This window comes from Lampris incognitus, chromosome 7, assembly GCF_029633865.1.
Source record: "Lampris incognitus isolate fLamInc1 chromosome 7, fLamInc1.hap2, whole genome shotgun sequence".
NCBI lineage: Eukaryota > Metazoa > Chordata > Actinopteri > Lampriformes > Lampridae > Lampris > Lampris incognitus.
Window position 1 is genome coordinate 4,104,687 of NC_079217.1, and position 19,677 is coordinate 4,124,363.

The following is a 19,677-nucleotide window of genomic DNA, read 5'->3' on the forward strand; positions in this document are numbered from 1 at the left end:
TCATCGTCTGTGTGGAGTTTGCATGTTCTCCCCGTGTCTGCGTGGGTTTCCTCCCGCAGTCCAAAGACCTGTAGGTCAGGTGACTCGGCCGTACTACATTGTCCCTAGGTGTGTGTGTGTGTGGGGGGGGGGGGGGGTCCTGTGTGATGTCCTGGCAGCCTGTCCAGGGTGTCCCCCCGCCTGCCGCCCAGTGACTGCTGGGATAGGCTCCAGCATCCCCGAGAGCAGCGGTTCGGATGGTGGATGGATGGGTGGATGTTTTCACTCTTTTATTGGTCCTTTCACGTGAAAAGGTCCGGGGTCCAGTGGCGGCTGCTGCTACAAATGTTTTTTGGGGGGGGCGCAATGTACCTTGGTGCAGCCCACCTGACAGCTGCTTTACTGTCCACACAGTCACAGAGTTATTAAGAAGGACCATGCAGCCTATAGATTCTATCAGGGTTGGTAGACGGTGGATGATTGACAGTCGAGACGAGGCGTGGTGGTGGGGTGTGAACATGATTGACAGCCACGAGAATTGTCCAATCACGTCAGATCATAAAACATTAAAACAATACCAATTCAGAACTGCGCCCCCTGGAAAACCTGAAGAAACCAATCAGACAGCAGCCTCAGGCCACCTGCTCGCCACAGGTTTGAGGCCTTACATAAGGTATGGTTTGGCCGGCGCCCCTCACCCAGGAAGTATATGTATTCAGACAGGAAGTAGATGTATTCAGACAGGAAGTATATGTATTAAGACAGGGTATATGTATTCAGACAGGAAGTATATGTATTAAGACAGGGTATATGGATTCAGACAGGAAGTATATGTATCCAGACAGGAAGCATATGTATTCAGACAGGAAGTATATGTATTCACCCAGGAAGTATATGTATTCAGACAGGAACCAACCAAACATCATTTGAACCAATACTTAATGGCTGCTGACAGACTGACAACACTTTTATTTCATCATTATTTGCATTATAAAACTAAATTATACTTAACACGTTGAAGTAGATTTTCATCTCTTGATATCTGAAGGGGGCGGTGCCCCCAGCGCCCTCTACCGGCCAGCCGCCGCCGCTGAGGTCGATACAGTCGGCGGTCTGGCGATCAACAAGGAATGGGACGACTTCCACCTCTGCCCAGTGCGGGATTATTACAACAGGATCCTCCTTCTGCCCTCGACCTCCCGCCTGGTGTTCCTGGTGGGCCTGGGCGGCGCCCTGCTGTGGTCCGTCTCCTGCGGGACGCGCAGGTGGACTGGCACGGTCATGTGCCGCGCGGAGCGGTCCGGTTCTTCTCTCTGGTCCATCTCCGCTGCAGCGTGGTGTCCCTCACCTGCGTCAGCCTGCACCGCTTCCTCGGGCCTGCGCTTCCGGACGAGGAGGACCTCCGCCCTGGCCTGCGTCTCGGTTTGGCTCCTGGTGACGCCGGAACCGGTTTCATCAACAGCACGACGGCGTGCTTCTAAATGACCCTGCGCAGTTCAACCTATATTACGGGGTATTTTTGATACATCGTGGGCTTTGTGGTGCCCCTCCTCCTCCTCGTCGTCATAACGTGCCACTGCGCCATGATGAAGACTTGTTCCCCGGGCTGGGGAGGACGCCTCCCACTTCAGGACGTCCAAGACGCGCAGCGAGTCCCTGTGCGCCCTCCTGGCGGCGTGTGTCTGGTGTTCGTGTTGTGCTTCGTGCCTTACCACGTGGCTCAGATCGTCTGCTTACTCGTGCGGGTCTACCTGGCTGGCGACTGGCCGGTTCTACCTGGCCGGAGACTGGCTGTGTCTACCTGGCCGGAGACTGGCCGTGTCTACCTGGCTGGAGACTGGCCGGGTCTACCTGGCCGGAGACTGGCTGTGTCTACCTGGCCGGAGACTGGCTGTGTCTACCTGGCCGGAGACTGGCTGTGTCTACCTGGCCAGAGACTGGCCGTGTCTACCTGGCTGGGTCTACCTGGCCGGAGACTGGCCGTGTCTACCTGGCTGGGTCTACCTGGCCGGAGACTGGCTGTGTCTACCTGGCCGGAGACTGGCCGTGTCTACCTGGCTGGGTCTACCTGGCCGGAGACTGGCTGTGTCTACCTGGCCGTGTCTACCTGGCTGGAGACTGGCCGTGTCTACCTGGCTGGAGACTGGCCGGGTCTACCTGGCCAGAGACTGGCCGTGTCTACCTGGCTGGGTCTACCTGGCCGGAGACTGGCCGGGTCTACCTGGCCGGAGACTGGCCGGGTCTACCTGGCTGGGTCTACCTGGCCGGAGACTGGCCGTGTCTACCTGGCTGGAGACTGGCCGGGTCTACCTGGCCGGAGACTGGCCGTGTCTACCTGGCTGGGTCTACCTGGCCGGAGACTGGCTGTGTCTACCTGGCCGGGTCTACCTGGCCGGAGACTGGCTGTGTCTACCTGGCCGGAGACTGGCCGTGTCTACCTGGCTGGGTCTACCTGGCCGGAGACTGGCTGTGTCTACCTGGCCGGAGACTGGCTGTGTCTACCTGGCCAGAGACTGGCCGTGTCTACCTGGCTGGGTCTACCTGGCCGGAGACTGGCTGGGTCTACCTGGCCGGAGACTGGCCGTGTCTACCTGGCTGGGTCTACCTGGCCGGAGACTGGCTGTGTCTACCTGGCCGGAGACTGGCCGTGTCTACCTGGCTGGGTCTACCTGGCCGGAGACTGGCTGTGTCTACCTGGCCGTGTCTACCTGGCCGGAGACTGGCCGTGTCTACCTGGCTGGAGACTGGCCGTGTCTACCTGGCTGGGTCTACCTGGCCGGAGACTGGCCGGGTCTACCTGGCCGGAGACTGGCCGGGTCTACCTGGCTGGGTCTACCTGGCCGGAGACTGGCCGTGTCTACCTGGCTGGAGACTGGCCGGGTCTACCTGGCCGGGAGACTGGCCGTGTCTACCTGGCTGGGTCTACCTGGCCGGAGACTGGCCGTGTCTACCTGGCTGGGTCTACCTGGCCGGAGACTGGCTGTGTCTACTGGCCGGAGACTGGCCGGGTCTACCTGGCTGGGTCTACCTGGCTGGAGACTGGCCGTGTCTACCTGGCCGGGTCTACCCGGCTGGGTCTACCTGGCCGGGTCTACCCGGCCGGGTCTACCTGGCCGTGTTGTCCATGTGGTCATGACCTCCTTCAAGGTGTGGAAGCCTCTCGTTACCCCAAGCTGCTGCGCAGACCCTCTCCTGTGCTCCCTGGGCTCACCCCGTTACCGCAGCAGGGTGAAGGCCTGGCTGTGGAGGAGGAGGAGGAGGAGGAGGAGGAGGAGAGTCCGTCCCGCTGTGTGCTTGGTGGAGGCGGACGCCCTGCACCGGCCCCTTCCGGTGGTTAGTGTGATGAACCGGTGGTTTCCGCCATGCAGCAGGAGACACGACAGCGTTTCACAGCATAACGGCCCTTCTCAAGTCAAAATAAATACATAAACCATGGGCGGCCCTGTGTGACGGCCTGGCGGGGCGTCTCCCAGGGTGTCCCCCCCCCCCGCCCAGTGACTGCTGGGATAGGCTCCAGCATCCCCGCCACCCCCGAGAGCAGGATAAGCGGGTTCAGATAACGGATGGATGGATGGATGGAGGGGAAAAAAAACCAAACCAAATGTGGTCTCCGAGCTGGGTTTATCAAACGGTTTTAATTGTTCACATATCAAAACAGGACGTCGTTCTCGACATCGGGCAGGTCACCAAAGTCCTTGCATCCCGGAGCTACATCGAGCCGTGAGGTATAAAGTGCAAGTTATTGTAACCTGTAAAACCAGGCGAGGTTAATAAAGTGAGCCGTAAAGCCAGCGTGCAGCCCACTCGCGGTAGTGGGCTGCACGCTGTCACCTTGCTGAAGGATCAACGGTGGAGCGAGTTGGTGCCCTCTGTGGTCTGCACAGGGTTCTAAGGCTTCGGAGCCCTAAGAAGAAAAAAGAAAAAGATCTACAAACTTTCTGATTCTAAAAACAAAGCCGCCCGGGGGGGGGGAAGAGCAAAGCGACCCGGCTTCCCGGACACGCTGTGAAAGGCACGGTATCCCGTAGTGTCGTCGAGACCCGGGGCGGGTCTTAACAGTCACCGCCAATCAGCTGGACGGCGCAGAACGGACACGCCCGAGGAAGATTCAGTGTGACACATTCCAGTTCAAAAACAAAGCGCACACACACACACACACACACACACACACACACACTTTCTCCAGTCTGCTTGTCCCCGCTGTGTTTAGTGTAAGCTTATGGTGGTGGGGGGGGGGGGGTGGTGCAGCGGGTGGAGGAGCAGATAAGAGTTTGTGGCGGTCCAGGAACACGGGGCATCACTTCAGAACGCTGCGGTGGGCCAGGGAGGACAGATGAGTAGAGCAGTGGTCCGGCAGCTGGGGGAAGAGCAGAAGGGAGGAGGACGGGAAATGGTATCAGGGTTATTATAAAACAACACACGTGCTCCGACATACTGACACACAATAGACAGGAGCACACCCCGGCAACCCAGAGAGGAGGCTACACACACACACAGGTATACATATACTATCACACAGTACACATATACTATCACACAGTATACATATACTATCACACAGTACACATATAATATCACACAGTACACATATAATATCACACAGTATACATATACTATCACACAGTATACATATAATATCACACAGTATACATATAATATCACATAGTATACATATACTATCACACAGTATACATATATCACATAGTATACCTATACTATCACACAGTATACCTATAATATCACACAGTATACATATAATATCACATAGTATACATATATCACATAGTATACATATATCACATAGTATACATATAATATCACATAGTATACATATACTATCACATAGTATACATATACTATCACACAGTATACATATATCACATAGTATACATATACTATCACACAGTATACATATACTATCACACAGTATACATATAATATCACATAGTATACATATACTATCACACAGTATACATATAATATCACATAGTATACATATAATATTACATAGTATACATATATCACATAGTATACATATAATATTACATAGTATACATATATCACATAGTATACATTTACTATCACAGTGTACATATAATATCACCACTGGTGAGAGTAAAAAATAAACTATGGACAATCCACCCATCCATTATCCAAGCCACTTATCCAGTGACCTGATGCTGGAGCCTATCCCAGCAGTCATTGGGCGGCAGGCGGGGAGACACCCTGGACAGGCCGCCAGTCCATCACAGGGCCCACACACACACACACACACACACACACACACACACACACACACACCACACACACACACACACACACACACACACTTGTACTTGGCCAATTATCCCGCTCTTCACTGCTCCCCCCCCTCTGCTGATCCGGGGAGGGCTGCAGACTACCACATGCCTCCTCCCATACATGTGGAGTCGCCAGCCGCTTCTTTTCACCTGACAGTGAGGAGTTTCACCAGGGGGATGTAGCGCATGGGAGGATCACACTATTCCCCCCAGTTCCCCCTCCCGTCCAAACAGGCGCCCCGACCGACCAGAGGAGGCGCTAGTGCAGCGAGCAGGGACACATACCCACATCCGGCTTCCCACCCCCACACATGGCCAATCGTCTGTAGGTAACACAGGGATTCGAACCGACGAGCCCCGCGCTAGTAGGCAACGGTATAGACCGCTACGCCACCCGGACGCCCCCCCAGCCATGAACAAACATGCACGATCATCAGTTAGTTGTGTGGGTGTGTACCTGGGCTCCAAGCCTAGAGAGGTAACGGTTGCGGAGGCCAAAGGCAGACATGGGTTTTAGTCTGGCAATCTCCCCCTCTGTCAACTTACTGGGGCGCTTCTTAATCCTGTAAGGATAATGTCACATATTTACCATCATCATCGTCATCGTCATCATCATCATCATCATCGCCACCTTCGCCAGCCATGTTAGTCAGCTACGCTGTAAAAAGCTGAGCGAATGGGCAATCAACAAAACTTGCTGCAACACAGACTGACAATGGAAACACTGACAATGAAAATAATACTAATAATAATAATAATAATAATAATCATAATAATAAAAACATATAAGCACGGAGAATCTGAGGTCTTTTCTCATGAGCGTGTGTTTAATTCATCTTTTTTTCTCCCCTACTAACAGCACAGTATAAAAAGTCAGTTTACTCAAAGAGACTCGGTGAAGCAGGAAATTGCTCCCCTGCGATTGTCAATTGCTTTTGTTTTTTTTTAAAGAAAGTCATGACAGTACTTCTGTTACACATCTTCACGGCAGGCGAGAGCAGGAAACTGGCCATAAACAAACTCCACATCTAGTGTATCCGGTGTACAGTGAGTCAGGACAAACATCATGGGACGACCGTGATCACACCGATCTCACGGTCATCTGACGTGACACGAGCGCTGCGCATTTTTATCCTCGCCACGTTGACCGTTCCCGTCTACCGCCTAGCTCGGAACCCGGTACCAGAACCTTTCCTCCACCCCCCGGGTCCGACAACTCCCGCGGCGGTCTCACGTGGAACAATGCCCTCTCTGCGTTACTACAGAATAGCGCGGCAACGAAGCCGAACGCCTCGATACTTTAATGAGGCCGTCGCGTGACGTGAAGTGCTTTTTAACGACCCCGAGAAGTTACCTGAGTCTCACAAATGAACAGATGACAATTTAAAATACAGAGATTTCCGAGTCAGAATTGATACCTAAAAAGAAAAGAAAAAAATCCCCTGACAACAGACAACGTTATCACACCTGGCATGACTGAGCGACCTACAGGAAGTGGGGCATCTTTAAAAAGGTCACGTTAAAAACGAGGGCTTTAAAAAAAAAAAAATAAAAGGTTAAAAAGTAACAAAGTTAACGCCGTTACACGGATAAGTGCAATCAAAAGTGTGGCCCCATTTTCTAATCAGTTTTATAGTTCAAGTAATGCCCAATTTGATGATGTAACAGAAAATAAACTTTTATGAACCTCCAGGACCGGCGGCGGGGGGGGGGGGGGGGGGGGGGAGAGAGACGTAAGAAATGAAAGAACCGAGCAGTAAAAGTCTGAATGATCGGGTTATGCTCTTCGTCAGGTCCGGCACCATGGAAAGGGTCATCGATGCGTATGATTAAAGCTGAACATGAACTCCCTTAGAAGGGCATTTTGGTAGGCAATTATTGTGACTACTGACAAACGATATGTGCACAAACTGACCCACTGTGATTACTACAATATGCAAAAGAGATCCTGCGGGAAACAATGTGCAGAGTTGCTCGCAGGTGTACATTATTTTCATGCAACCGGGTCACCTCGAACATAGTCCAACTCCCAAGTGTCCAATCACTCCTGTAAATTACTCCCTTTTGCTATCAAACAGCAGCTAACCATTACAATGGCGGTATAAACGATGTCCTGGAGCGACCCCGTCCAGCTTTGTCCAGGAACTACAGGGTTGGACTGTGTCTGAAGAAAAAGCTGTTCGAGTTCCTGCAGAGGACAAGGCCAGAGATCATGCCCTCCGATTAAACTGTGCCGAGTCCCTTTTACAATACGGCTCTGTCTCGCCTTGCATTTAGAGACACAACGTCTACATGACAAACACACAAGTTGCATCAGAATCAAGTCAATCCTGGAACCTTTTGAAGGAAATGCTGATTATGAGGCTAATATAATTAAGTAAAATGTACGAGTAATAATCACAAACTTTCTACTTCATCAAGGGGCATCAGTCCCTGTCTGTTCCACAGGATAGGAGTTTATGGTCTACCGTGATTTCGGCAGACGTTTAAGTGTTCTGAGTCCATTCTGAGGCACCGTTAGAGTACAAGGATTGCACTGAGGTTTGAGACACACAAAACAACTGTTCAGTCCAGGCACACTACAGAGTCAGTGAGGAGAAGGTCAGTACGTGACGTCAGAGAGCTAATTGTGGAGCCCGAGCCTGGATTTGTCAGTTGGTTGATAGGGAGATGGTCAGCTATGATAAAAATAAAAATCAAAAATCAAAATGCAGTATCATATAATAGCCTGGGCCAGACACTCAGAGTACTGGTGGGAAGAGGCACAGATGACAGCACTGGGTGGAGTCAGTAGTGCAGTCCGGCCCCATGGCAGTTGATTGACAGCTCTGGGGGGGACAGTGCAGCCAGCTGGCTCCAAAGCCCAGGACCATGTGTGTGTTCCCGCTCATCATCATCTGGAAAATAGCAATCGGAGCACACAGCCGTTACGTCAGTCTGTATTTGCACAAACTGGAAGCCACAGAAATCATTTGCCATCACATTACGATATGTAACCTCAGTTTGAGTTCCTCTTGACTACCACCATTCAATCTGTGTTTTAGTGGAACAAATGAGGCATAGCATAACAAATGAGATGGTACATTAACTTTTTATGGTCGACAAAGGAAAGCAGCGATATGAGCCATGGCAATAAGCTTGACAACAAGGCGAGTGAGGCCACTTTAGTTAAACTTCAACAAGGAGTTTAACTAACAGAACTTTAACACGAAAGGGAGTGAGATGGTTTCAGTTCAATTTCAACATGCATGTCATGGGGTTGTGAGGTTGAGCGATGGCTGTGTTTATTTTTTTTTTTTTTGGAAAGCCACAACCTTATGAAAAACTTTATGGAGGGAAAAAAAATCAAACTATCAACCATGAGGAAGGGAAGCCACCCCTGCAGTAATGCTGTATAATGATTTATTCATTGCAGTTATTGAATCCTGAGCACAGGAAATGCATCAGTTTGACTCGCTGTGGACTGATCACCCCGGGGTTCAGTTAAGATGTACTCGCTGTAATGTAGTCTAATGGAAACAGACGGCAAAGCAGTGCTGCTGATGTGTCAGCTGTGCAAGTTCCTATCCAGAACATGCTTTGTTCAAAACCTCCCTCAGGTACTTGTCTACTTGTTGAGGTGTGTGTGCATGGAAAAGGGTCAACAGAGCAGGGAAGGGTCAAAGGTCATTACTCACTCTGAGTCTGAAGAAACGTCTTTCTGGAGTTTGGCCCTGGCTGCTGCTGACAGGTTCAAATCGCCACCTGGACCAAGTTAGAGGGAGACATACATATTACATAGAGAGAGAGAGTAGCCATGTTTCTGTCCACACGTTGAGAGAACGTCTAATTAATTTCTAAAAAGTTGCTCAAGTTTAAATGTGATTCAGGTGCATTCCCTTAAGATGGTTTAGGGGAAATCAGCTATCTTCTTAGTTAGGCAACAAGGCTACGTCATTGATAATATCCATCCATCCATTATCCCAACCGCTTATCCTGCTCTCAGGGTCGTGAGGATGCTGGAGCCTATCCCAGCAGTCAGCCCCCCCCCCCACACACACACACACATTCATACCTAGGGGCAATTTAGTGTGGCTGAGTCACCTGACCTACATGTCTTTGGACTGTGGGAGGAAACTGGAGCACCCGGAGGAAACCCACGCACACAGGGGGAGAACATGCAAACTCCACACAGAGGACGACCCGGGACGACCCCACAAGGTTGGACCACCCCGGGGCTCGAACCCAGGACCTTCTTGCTGTGAGTCGACCGCGCTAACCACTGCACCACCGTGCCGCCCATTGAAAATATTAAGAGTAAAAAAGTACATTGTGAAATGTCCATTTCCATCACCCTTCTCAGCATAGTCTTTTTATAAGCACATTAACCTCCCGTCTCAAATGAGCCCAAGCATTTTTGTGGTATTCAATATTTTTCAGTGTTTCTATTCAGCTCTTATTCAGAACTTGAAAATTTACATTAAACTTGCTTGAGGGAAACACAGCTAGTATGAAGCCCAACGCACGTTATAGGCTAATTGGCACCATTTCAGGCCTGATTTGCCCTTCCAGAGAATCCTGAGTTTCCCAATCTGAGGCTGCTCAGAATCGACCATCTTCCCAGATAATCCTGTACTGTGCGGTATTTAAGATTCAATCTTAGGGGCGTACGGGTGGCGTGGCAGTCTATTCCATTGCCTACCAACACGGGGATCGCTGGTTCGAATCCCCGGGGATCGCTGGTTCGAATCCCCGTGTTACCTCCGGCTTGGTCGGGCATCCCTACAGACAGAATTGGCTGTGTCTGCGGGTGGGAAGCTGGATGTGGGTGTGTCCTGGTCGCTGCACTAGCGCCTCCTCAGGTCGGTCGGGGTGCCTATTCAGGGGGGAGGGGGAACTGGGGGGGAATAGCGTGATCCTCCCACGTGCTACGTCCCGCTGGTGAAACTCGTCACGGTCAGGTGAAAAGAAGCGGCTGGCGACTCCACGTGTATGGGAGGAGGCATGTTAGTCTGCAGCCCTCCCCGGATCGGCAGAGGGGGCGGAGCAGAGACCAGGACGGCTCGGAAGAGCGGGGTGATTGGCCGGATAAAATTTAAGCCTCCCAACCTACTCGCATGCCAGTCATAGCAGCCCAGATATCCAGCATGTTTGATATTACGACTGGAAACCCTTTAGTGTGTTGGGACAAGTATCGAACCTACAGCGGAAACCCACAACAGCCAATGAGAGCCAAGCTGACTGGGAAGCGGACATTTCAGAATTCCAATCAGCAAAGTTTTTTTTAAACTGTTTAATTTTTTTTTTCTTCATAAAGCAATGCACACAAAAGCCAGACAAGTTGTCTCTGTCAACCTCCGTGTTAGTTTTGCTTGAAATCCTGCTAGCTGACAAGAGCTTCTGCTGGTTTCTGCACTTTTCTTCTTCTTCTCTTGATTCCTAACAGTGGTTTGTATTCAACTGCAAAGTACAGCACAGTACAGCCAGCTGCCGGTGTAAAATAAAAGGGTTCTGAGGGACGTGACTGCGAGTGATTGTTCGTGTAATCGTTAAGTTTACGATACAATGTTTCTGCCTAATCGTCTAGTTAGTGCATTCTGACGAGCGAAAGGCAGACATTCTTTCAAATCTGTCCTTATGTGTATGGTCTTCCAGGTTTTTGATTTTTTTTTCCCCTGTATCCGGCCAATTATCCCACTCTTCCGAGCCGTCCCGGTCTCTGCCGATCCGGGGAGGGCTGCAGACTACCACATGCCTCCTCCCATACATGTGGAGTCACCAGCCGCTTCTTTTCACCTGACAGTGAGGAGTTTCACCTGGGGGACGTAGCGCGTGGGAGGATCACGCTATTCCCCCCCAGTTCCCTCTCCCCCCTGGATAGGCGCCCCGACCGACCAGAGGAGGCGCTATTAGAGCGACCAGGACATACCCACATCCGGCTTCCCACCCGCAGACACGGCCAATTGTGTCTGTAGGGACGCCCGACCAAGCCGGAGGTAACACGGGGATTCGAACCAGCGATCCCCCTATTGGTAGGCAACTGACTAGACCGCTCCGCCACCCGGACACCCTCGCGTTTTAAACGTTGATCAGGATTTGAAAAGTACTCCCATGTGCAGCCTGCTTAAGAGGGGTGAGAGAGCACCGACAAGGACCGAAGGGAATTGGAAGGAAAGGAGGGCGAGGTGTGGGTACGGGGGTTAAGACGTACGACAGGGAAGAAAAATGAAAGGTTAAGAGCAAAGAGACGGGGACTACGAGATCTCCAGTATCAAGGCTTTTAAGAACACCAAAGGCCCGCTAGACTTTTCACTCACGCCCTGTCATGATTCCATGACCCCCCTCTCTTACCTCGGATATAGTCCAAGAAGTACAGGATCACCACCGCAATCAAAGCAACTGTAAATAAGAGAGGATGGGAGATATTGACCATATCACTCGTGAAAAGGGTGGCAGGGGAAGTTCAAGAGGTTGCATTTCTGTGACTGCGTAAACCCAAAAACAGAGTACTGACTGCAAATACAAGCACAGAAGAAAACTTCCAGAAAGAGGTATCCTTTGCTGTCTAGGATGACTCCTGCTGCCATGGCGATCAAGGCAAGCCCCAGGTTCTGGATGGACTGCATGCTGGTGAGCAGAGGAGGAAAACCATCATTACCAACGGCATCGTATTACTGCGGTAACATGAGCCCAAAACAACAGCAGCAACAGTCGGCAAATGACCCATGCAAGGGCTGTACGAGATGACATGTTCATGTGTTGAGTTCATAACAATTAGATGAGGGCTACATACAAGCCATAGGCCGTCCCCAGCTGATGCTCAGGCACCACAAAGGCAACCATGGGCCACAGAGCACAGGCCAGTAGGGAGTAAGACACGCCCAGCAGGGACTGGAAAACAGAAAGGCCGACACACAAATTCAAATACATATTGAACATCCAATGCTATCCAATCAAGCTCTCTTACACATTTGGAACAATATACTGATTTGTTTTACATCTCATTGGGTTTAGTTTTTTTTTTTTGGGGGGGGGGGTCCCCCTTTTTCTCCCCAATTGTATCCGGCCAATGACCCCACTCTTCCGAGCCGTCCCGGTCGCTGCTCCACCCCCTCTGCCGATCCGGGGAGGGCTGCAGACTACCACATGCCTCCTCCCATACATGTGGAGTCACCAGCTGCTTCTTTTCACCTGATGGTGAGGAGTTTCACCAGGGGGACGTAGTGCGTGGGAGGATCACGCTATTCCCCCCAGTTCCCCCTCCCCCCTGAGCAGGTGCCACGACTCACCAGAGGAGGTGCTGTTGCAGCGACCAGGATACAAACCCACATCCGGCTTCCCCCCTGCAGACACGGCCAATTGTGTCTGTAGGGACGCCCGACCACGCCGGAGGTAACACGGGGATTCGAACCAGCGATCCCCGCGCTGGTAGGCAACGGAATAGACCGCTACGCTACCCGGACGCCCCTCATCAGTTTAGTTTTTGCAGCAGTGTGAACAGACTGGTTTCACTGCTTATTGATGAAAATGTCTAGCCGTCTCTAAAGTCTGAAGTGGCAGGACAGACGTTACCATGGCAATCCAGGGGATCCAGAAGGTGAAAGCCAGCATCATGTGAGCGGCGAGCGTACACACGACAGCACATATCACCCAGATCACATTCTTGCCTGTCTTATCAACCATGAAGCCCAGAAGTGGGGAGGCAGGGGCTGAGATAATGTACACAATACTGGGACAGGGGAGAAACAGAGGAACGGGGGGGGGGGGGGGATACAAACTTCATGAGAAACAGCAGGTTTAGAATGACAGTTGCAAAATGGTTAAAGGTTCAGCATATTTCAAATAAACTGGCTCATACGACACTTTGTACCAACACGTCCAACAAAGAGTCACGACTCACCATGTTAGTGCTCACTGAACTCAAAATGTTGTAAGCGAAATCATGATTTTTTTTTTTGCGTGTCTTTGTAATCACAATGAAAAATGTCCAACAAACGTGGAGGTTTTCTTGATCCCCCCCCCCACACACACTTTAGCAGATCTAGCCAATCATTGTGGAAAGCGGGCATCCTCTTCAGAGCGTCGGCTTCAGAAAAGTTCCTGAACTTTTCAGACGAGGAGCTTTGCAATGGGACCTTTGCACGGGACCTTTACAAAGTTAATTATTGCTATCCGACTTCCCCAACAAGATTTGGCTTGAAGCGTGCAACACGCCATTACAAACCTTTCAGGAAAGTTATTTCCGTTTAAAAATGGTGGATACCACTGCCGTGTGTACTCATTACTCAAGATGGGGGGGGGGGGGACATTCCTGCTGCCCACACCATATTACATACAACCTGGACGGCAGTCGAGTTACCTGCTATTTTACTGTTAAAAGCTTTGTACTGTTACAAAATTGTTGTTTTAGAGTCTGCTTTTTGCTGCACAGTACAACTTCCTTTTGGAGATAAACGCGGTTTATCTTATCTTCGTCAACATAACAGTCAATAGACGGAGGGGGGGGGGGGGGAGACCAGGGAGCGTGAACCGGTGGAATACACAGTGAGAAGATTTGCTGTTCATTAGCACGTTTCCCGGCAGGATACGAGCTGAACCGCTTTAAACCCGAAGTGGCCCAGGCCTACCTGTTGATCGCTCTGGCTTGAGCTGGAGTGAAGCTGAACTTTTCAATGAAGAAAACCCTGCAATTTAAACAGAACAGCATGTGATGGAAACAGTTCATAGAGGTCCCTATTGATGTGACCACCAGAGGGGATATTCAGTCTTCTCCTGCAGTCTCTCGTCTTTTTTTCTAATTATTTACCCGTTTGCATAACATTTATTTGCTCTGTAAGCACTCAGCCTTGGAGTAAAAACCATGTTGGTTGCTAAGTGATTCAAGAGTGACTTTCAGTGACAGGAATGTGGGTTATTATGGCCCATCGAGGCTCAGCCGGTTTCCTTCTCTGCCAGCCCATATCTCACCCTCTTCCACCCCGCGTCTCGGACTCCATCTCTCTCCGCTTTTTATGGGTCAATTAAAATACAGCCTTATAAGTTTTCATGGTTACATCTTCCATCAGACACGGGCAATTCCCTAATTTGATAAGTGGATTTCCTTTATTCCTCCCTCACACTTGGAGCATAATACCATCTTTTGTCCCTATTCTTTATTCAGATCGGAAGGAGTGACAAGATATTTTCTGCCACAGCTTAGCCAAATTGTCCGCTCCATTATTTTAATTTGAACCGAAGAATTAGATAAACGGCTTAGATAATGGATGGATATAACAATTAAAAAAAAAAGTTGTTAACAACTAAAACTGCTGGGATTATTTACTGTACCCACTCCTAAATGAAGAACCAGGTAGGCCACGTCTTACTCTTTCGTCACTATAACTAAATGATGCTTTGTTAATAATTCTACTATATCTACTACTACTACTACTACTACTTTTGGCTGCTCCCGCCACAGCTGATCATCAGTTTCCATCTCTTCCTGTCCTCTGCATCTTCCTCTGTCACACCAGCCACCTGCATGTCCTCCCTCACCACATCCATAAACCTCCTCTTTGGCCTTCCTCTTCTCCTCTTCCCTGGCAGCTCCATATTTTCAGCATCCTTCTCCCAGTATACCCAGCATCTCTCCTCCACACATGTCCACACCATCTCCATCTTGTCTCTCTTGCTTTGTCTCCAAACCGTCCAACCTGAGCTGTCCCTCTAATATACTCCTTCCTAATCCTGTCCTTCTTCATCACTCCCAGTGAAAATCTTATCATCTTCATCTCCGCCACCTCCAGCTCCACCTCCTGTCTTTTCGCCAGTGCCACTGTCTCCAGGCCATATAACATATAAGCACTATATTATATAATCATGCTAATCAACTCCTGGTGTTGTAACATTTGCTGTTGGCTGTGGAACTTGCAGGGGAGACAATGTGAGCAACATTCATCTTTGTATACAGAAAAGGTTAAAAGCTATAATATGCAAGTTTATCAACTTAAATAAAAATAACACATCCACAGCAATTGCTAATGAAAATACTGTTTTTCCTGGAAACAAATGATATTACCCATCTATTTTCCTATTTTCAGAAATGTGACAGCTATATTGGAAAGTCGAAGCGCACACAGCTCCAAATCTTGAACACTGTACCGGGTGCCTGGTTGTGGCAAGACTCAAAACAGACAGAATCCCGACACTCACAGCTCAGTAGTCTTCTTATTTATGCTGGGCGGAAGTGAAAGCATTTCAGCCAAAAGCCATCGTCGTCATCGTCATCAAATTTTGACAGCCCCACAAAATCTGTGACACCCTGAATTCAAACGCAACAGCAGGTCCCACGTGGGAATATACCCGCTTAGCAGGCAACTCCATCTAATCTAAGAGGTTTAACTGGCTGCTGAGGCATGCCCGCCCACGTGGGACCCGCAGTTGTGTCTGAATTTGATTTTTTTGGGGGGGGGATTTTGATATACTTTATTGACCCCTGCAGGGAAATTACACTCTGCATGTAATCCATCCTAGCTGTGCAGCTAGGAGCAGTGGGCAGCCGCCGTGCAGCACCCGGGGACCAACTCCAGCTCGTCTTGCTATGCCTCGGTCAGGGGCACAGACAGGAGTATTAACCCCAACATGCATGCCCTTTTGAAGGTGGAGGAAAAGGCAGCACCCGGAGAAAACCCACCGCAGACACGGGGAGAACATGCAAACTCCACACAGAGGACGACCTGGGGTGACCCCCCCGGTGACACCCCCTCCGCCTCAAGGTTGGACAAACCTGGGGTTCGAACCCAGGACCGTCTTGCTGTGAGGTGACAGCGCCAACCACCGCGCCACCCACTTGGACCATAACATGGCAGGTTTTTTTAGGGCCATCAATTCTTTAAAATATAAGAATAGACAAGTAATATTATTTTTTTCCAGGAAAAGCAATACTTTTATTAGCATATTGATACAAATCCCGTGGATATGTTGTTTCCTATTTAATCCTTTGTTTAGATAAAGGTACATATTGTCCCTTTAATGCTATCTTGGCTCTATTACTGGAGTAATACTAATCTATGTCAACAACACTAGAAGAAAAGGGATAAGGTGACGTGTCAATAATACAGTACTTACTGCCCCAGTCCAATAAAGGGGAAGATGGCCACATAGTAGCTCACGCAGATGATAAAGATGAGCCATAGGGGGAAGGGGAAGTCCTTCACGTCTGTCAGCTTGATCACTTCACCTGAAAACAGGCACAGACAGAGATCAGCCTTTGTGGGACCCTCCCAAACGGCTTACTTTAAGATCACCCCACATTTGTCTGATGAATATGCTGGAGCGTATTCTTTGACAAGTCTGTAACTTTCAGAACGAAAATCCACTCTTACCCAACCACCGCAAACAACAGCAGCAGCAACACAACAATCTCCTCTCAACTCAAATCGAGCCAACCTCCCCCCTGAACCCTCCCGTATTGAGAGGAACTCCCCCCTGAACCCTCCCTTATTGAGATGAACTCCCCCCTGAACCCTTTAAGAACCTACACAACACAAAAAGTGCTGTGTTTTCCCGAAAACACTCAGTAGAGAGATTACACACCAGACAGAATGTCAATTCGGGGGAAGATAGCGGCAAAAACACAACGTGGCCCTTTAAGGTCAATATAGACTATGTAAACCATCTGCCGAACCTATTGGCAGATACCGTGTTGGAAGACCTCACCCGTTTCACCCTGCTCCTTGTGGAGGATCTTTTCGGCTCGTTTGTCGAGGAAGCCCAAGATCAAGGCGCAGATCAGAGAAAACAGGCAGGTTACTCCAGCTGAGGATGGAAAAAAAAGGGGGAAAAGAAAAAAAGAAAGACAACAGATCAGCATGAGAATAAAACTCCTGTATTCCTATATCGCCCTGCAAGTAGTTTAAACGAAAGTGTACAGCAAACCCCATTTTCTGCTAATGATCGTTTGAGCGCGTTGCTACTTGTCAGATTAGTTTCCCACAACAGCAATTGAAACAGCCCAATAAACACCCAGAAGGAGGGTGAGGAGAAGTGAAAATGGGGAAAAAAAGGAAGCTTAAAGTGAAGAAAATCACAAGGAACTGACTTTTTCTGCTTGTGTGATTCATTAGTGACAACCAGCGGCACTTTTAGTTCTCCCTCCCGTGTCTCGCCAACGCTCTCAAATGGCTGTTATCGGAGAACATTAGTTACAGAAAAAGGATCTTGTAGCTCTGTCAGAAAGGGAGCGAGTGATGTGGTCTATGAAACCGGAGTCTTAGTGTTTCGGATGTGAGAATCAATCCTTTACCTCAAGATACAAAAAGTGCAAACTTGCGGAAAAAGAAAAATCACACACACGATATATATATATATGTATATCCAATGAGTCAAGTAAATTCTTTATGAGACCGTACAAGCCCGTTTCATGCCATAAGCAATCTCGTCAGCTGATCAGCTGTCAGCTGATGATTGCTTATGGCATGTTGAGCACTTTCCCTATATGTGTGTGCAGCAGCCTGTTTATAAACCAACAAAGGGCGACAGAGGGAAGAGAGAGAAACTGAATGAGTGAGATGTGAACAACTACTTGCATAACGTCACAATGTACCTATCATGAGTGACGCTCCCAGCGTGGTCGGTCCTGTGGTGCCAAAAAGGTCAGCGACTTCGTTATACACCCATCCCATTATGTTCATGTTGACGGTGCTCCCCTAGAGGAGATGGGAAAGGTCAGAGTGGAGCATGGACACACCACGTAGGCTACTCAATCTAAAGGTGACGTTTATACTGCCCAGCACTCGGTGGTCAACAAAAGGCATTTTGAGCTGGACAAAACTGCACTCCTAGTAAAGTGTGTGCTTACCAGCCGCGCCATGCTAATCTGTAGGCCAAATACCAGGTTGAGCTCTTTTCCTTTGAACCAGTTGACTGCATAAGTGTTCTGAGCCACAGCCAGGGACTCGCCGCCAATTCTATCCAGGGACACAGCACCAATTAGAGGGGTGAGGATTCAAGGGTGTGTGTGAGAGGAGTGTTAGTCCCGGATCAACCTAGAGCCTACCTAGATTTTCCATGTGTCCATTGAGTCAAAGCATTTTCCTTTGTAACGGGGCAGAGAAACGGGACTGAACTTAACGTTATAAGAGCGTAACAAAGCCGTTTCCTTACCCGAACACAAACCGTCCCACTTCCATCAGCCAGAAGCGGTCTAACAAAGCTCCGGTAGCAAATATTACCTGCGCATAAGTGAGAGGGGGGGGGAAAAGCCTAAATACAATGATGTGTCAAATAATCATGCATGGGAAGTGTTTAATAACGCCTCGTATCGAATATCCAACCTCCCTTGTAAACCTACCTGTCCGACACAGACGAACAGGGAAAAGATTATGGTTCCCAGCCTGCAAAGAACATAAAAGGAGATGTGGATGAACCATCAGGATCGATAAGAGGGCAGCAAAACACTTTCAGTTGAGGTGATGTCACATGCACCGTTAAACAGCCAAACTGGGTGATGCCCAGTGGCATTCCTACCTGATGCCAAAGACCCTATCAAGGAGGAATCCCCCCAGGAAGCAGAGAATCACATTGGGCCAGGAGTACCAGGCATACAGCTGCATGAACTGAGAAGTGCTCAGTTTCATGTCCTGGTGCAACAAGGGGAGAATCCTGTCAGACACTCGGCCATTTCTGCCCGTTTTCACCAAGTTAGCTACGGACTCATTATAGCCTGGGTGCGACTTGCAGAGTGGTTTTTTTGCAGGGCCGTTTAAACACACGACGCTAGATTTCATACGGCGTTGCGATTTCTAGGAAAACATTCGGGTGTCTCACCTGAAGGAATTGGGTCTGCAGCGCGGCGGGGTTGTCGTAACAGAAGTAGCTCCCTGAAACACAGAACCTCCATTAACCAGCATCATCATCATCATCATCATCATAATACACCGATGAAGCACACACACGTGACGAGCACCACGCGTTAGACCGAGCGCCGGAGCGACAGCGGCGGGGGAGCCTGCTGGGGCTGAGGCTGAGCCTGCCGGGGCTGCTCACCAAATCCCAGGAAGCACATAAACAGCAGGAAGATGACGCGGTGCAACAAGTGGCCGGGGTCGCAGATCGCGCTCATGGGTTCCCCGGTCCCCTCCGCGGTCCGCCGGCCCCGGGGCGACGCGTCCCCCTCATCCCCTAGCAGGTTCTGCCGCTCCTCGAAGTCCGCCATGTTCCGTCGGCTGGCGGGGGGGTCCCGTCTAAACCACGGCGCGCGCACGGGCGTCTACGGCCGAAGACGGGCGGTCATATGACCCGCCGCGTCACGCCGCGTCACGCCGCGTCATGGCGCGTCACCGTTTCCGCATACGGAAGCGCCGCGGCGCGGAGTTCCGCCTTGAAGCGGCGCGCCGCGCGGACGGCGACGCTTTGTTTTTGTTTTATTTTTCTTTTTATA

At 49.9% G+C, this 19,677-nt stretch overlaps 1 protein-coding gene across 1 annotated transcript; it reads right to left on the bottom strand.

Moving 5' to 3' along the window:
- Window positions 1–4,025: 4,025 nt before the first annotated feature.
- On the bottom strand, window positions 4,026–19,542 carry mfsd1 (major facilitator superfamily domain containing 1). The gene is made up of 17 exons (XM_056283345.1): window positions 19,284–19,542; window positions 19,065–19,117; window positions 18,765–18,877; window positions 18,589–18,631; window positions 18,402–18,469; window positions 18,097–18,205; window positions 17,842–17,944; window positions 16,956–17,054; window positions 16,365–16,476; window positions 13,886–13,942; window positions 12,831–12,987; window positions 12,052–12,149; window positions 11,773–11,885; window positions 11,610–11,657; window positions 8,957–9,023; window positions 5,737–5,842; window positions 4,026–4,336 (listed from the first exon to the last, which is right to left on the bottom strand). Exons 1-17 carry the CDS (start codon window positions 19,450–19,452, stop codon window positions 4,277–4,279), a joined length of 1,575 nt encoding a protein of 524 aa, XP_056139320.1. The 5' UTR covers window positions 19,453–19,542; the 3' UTR covers window positions 4,026–4,276.
- Between the last annotated feature and the right edge of the window lie 135 nt (window positions 19,543–19,677).